This window comes from Mesitornis unicolor, unplaced genomic scaffold (genome assembly GCF_000695765.1).
Source record: "Mesitornis unicolor isolate BGI_N332 unplaced genomic scaffold, ASM69576v1 scaffold17728, whole genome shotgun sequence".
NCBI lineage: Eukaryota > Metazoa > Chordata > Aves > Mesitornithiformes > Mesitornithidae > Mesitornis > Mesitornis unicolor.
Window position 1 is genome coordinate 33889 of NW_010199955.1, and position 1866 is coordinate 35754.

The 1866-nt window shown below is 40.9% G+C and overlaps 1 protein-coding gene across 1 annotated transcript in view; it reads right to left on the bottom strand.

Annotated features, from left to right (window-relative positions):
* Positions 1 to 408: 408 nt before the first annotated feature.
* The window catches only part of LOC104544667 (crooked neck-like protein 1), a gene marked incomplete at its 5' end in the record, with an annotated part of 7826 nt that continues 6368 nt past the window's right edge, over positions 409 to 1866 (bottom strand). Inside the window, 2 exons of the mRNA XM_010189594.1 lie at positions 409 to 663; positions 1260 to 1508. Coding sequence (XP_010187896.1) covers positions 496 to 663; positions 1260 to 1508 — 417 coding nt within the window. The remainder of the gene's footprint in view (positions 664 to 1259; positions 1509 to 1866) is intronic.

A 1866-nucleotide genomic window follows, 5' to 3' on the forward strand; every position in this document is an offset into this window, starting at 1 on the left:
AAGCTTACTTTGATAGGAAGTTGAACAAGTTGCAGTCAATATTGTTTTCAATAATCCTCATGATCAATACGTATTTTACAAAATTACTGGGGAAAAAAAAAAAAAAAATCAATCAGGAATGGTTAGAGACATCTCCCTCATAAAGAGAGTGGACCTGCTGTCTTGGCATGTTAGTATCCCTAAGCAGTGCTCTGAGTTTGTCGGACCCTTAGAACAGTGACTGTCATGTGAGAAACAAAGCTGCTGCCCAGTTTTTCCAGTTCTCAGACCACGCATAAGAGCTGCAGCCTCCTGCACTTGTTCTTTCCTTTTAACTGTTGGAAATCAATAGACTATTACAGGGAATCAACTCCAAGATGGTGCTTTTTTTTTTTTCCCCAAACTAAAAATGACTCAAGTCAGTAACTGTAAAACTCTTCAAATACATTTAATTGTCACCAATGAAAATACTGTACAATACCCAAGAAAAGGGGTGGGAAGGAAAGGCAATGAATTTTAGGACTGGCTTTCATCAATGTCTTTGTCTGGATCGATCTCTGCAGCTTCACTCTCCTGTTGCTGTTTCTTCCAGAGTTTAGCCATGGCAAGTAGTTTGAGATTAGGCTGATTGGCAGTATCTTCTGGGAAAATATAATCATAGTACTCCTCCCAGCCAGCATCAGACTAGGAAAAAAAAATACCACAAAGCGAATTTAATTTGTATGTTAGCTATTAGAAAGTGCTGCTAATGGACATAACAGCGAGGTAAAATAGAAGTCACTGTTTGTTGGACAATCCACATCAGCTGAAACCAAAGAGCTGCATGGGTGTAAGACAGAACTACTGCTGCTGTGCATCATGAGCAGCCAGATTTGATGAACAGCCTGGCTACAGTTTCCCAAGCAAAATTAACATCTGGATTTGATGATCTTAAAGGTCTTTTCCACCCTAAACAACTCTATGATTCTAAGAAACAAACACTCTCTGCATAGTACTACCTAAAGCTGTTTGCTTTGTCTAAGGCAGGAGTTTAAAGCAAACGTAGCTTGAGCATTTGGTACAAGTATTTCACCCTGAGCCCACCACGATTGCCCACTGAGCCTGCTGAAGAGCAGGGAACTTGGCAGCACATTTCAGGCCATTGCTTTTTTCCAGTTACTGCAGTAAAATTGGTACACAGTTATAGCACCCATCGCAACCAACTTTGCTTTGTGTACCAGACCGCAGCATAAAGCCACCAAGGACTCAAAGTAACTACTTGTAGAATTTTTTCCTCTTACCCCATCTTCAGCTTGCAGTTTTCTCCTCTTCTTTATTTTTTCAGGCATGAGTTTATCTATCCTCTCTTTAGTGGTATCAGTTCCAAACTCCTCCTCAAAGCTCCTCCAGGACTCCAGAAGCATTACTCTCTCCTCTTTCTCCTCACAGCTTCGCATTGCCTTATTAGCCTCTTCATAAATCTGCCGGCATCTTGACAAACTCCCCTCCATTCCTGCAGAGAGCTCGAACTGTGCAAAGCTGATCCATACCTGTGGTCAAACCAAACCAAAACCAAGCTGACACCTCCATGCTGAAGTCTGATAGCTAAGGGATAGTTTAAAAAGCCAAAGCAGCCAAAAAAGGAATCGTCAAGGCAAGTCTAAAGTACTTTTTCATAAGCAGATACCTAGAAAATTAATGTTTGGGTCACACATGTGAGATTTGCCCCATTTTGGCAAGACAGAATATTCATGTAAGCAGTGTTGACAAATTCTGTGTGGTTGCTTCGGGTCAGAATAAACCCACCTGAGTTCAGTAAAATGACAGCACCAAACTACATTGGAAAATTCACAACCATTTTTCCCTTGCAATGTTTTTGTAACTAAAATTCCAAAGCTACTCAGCAGG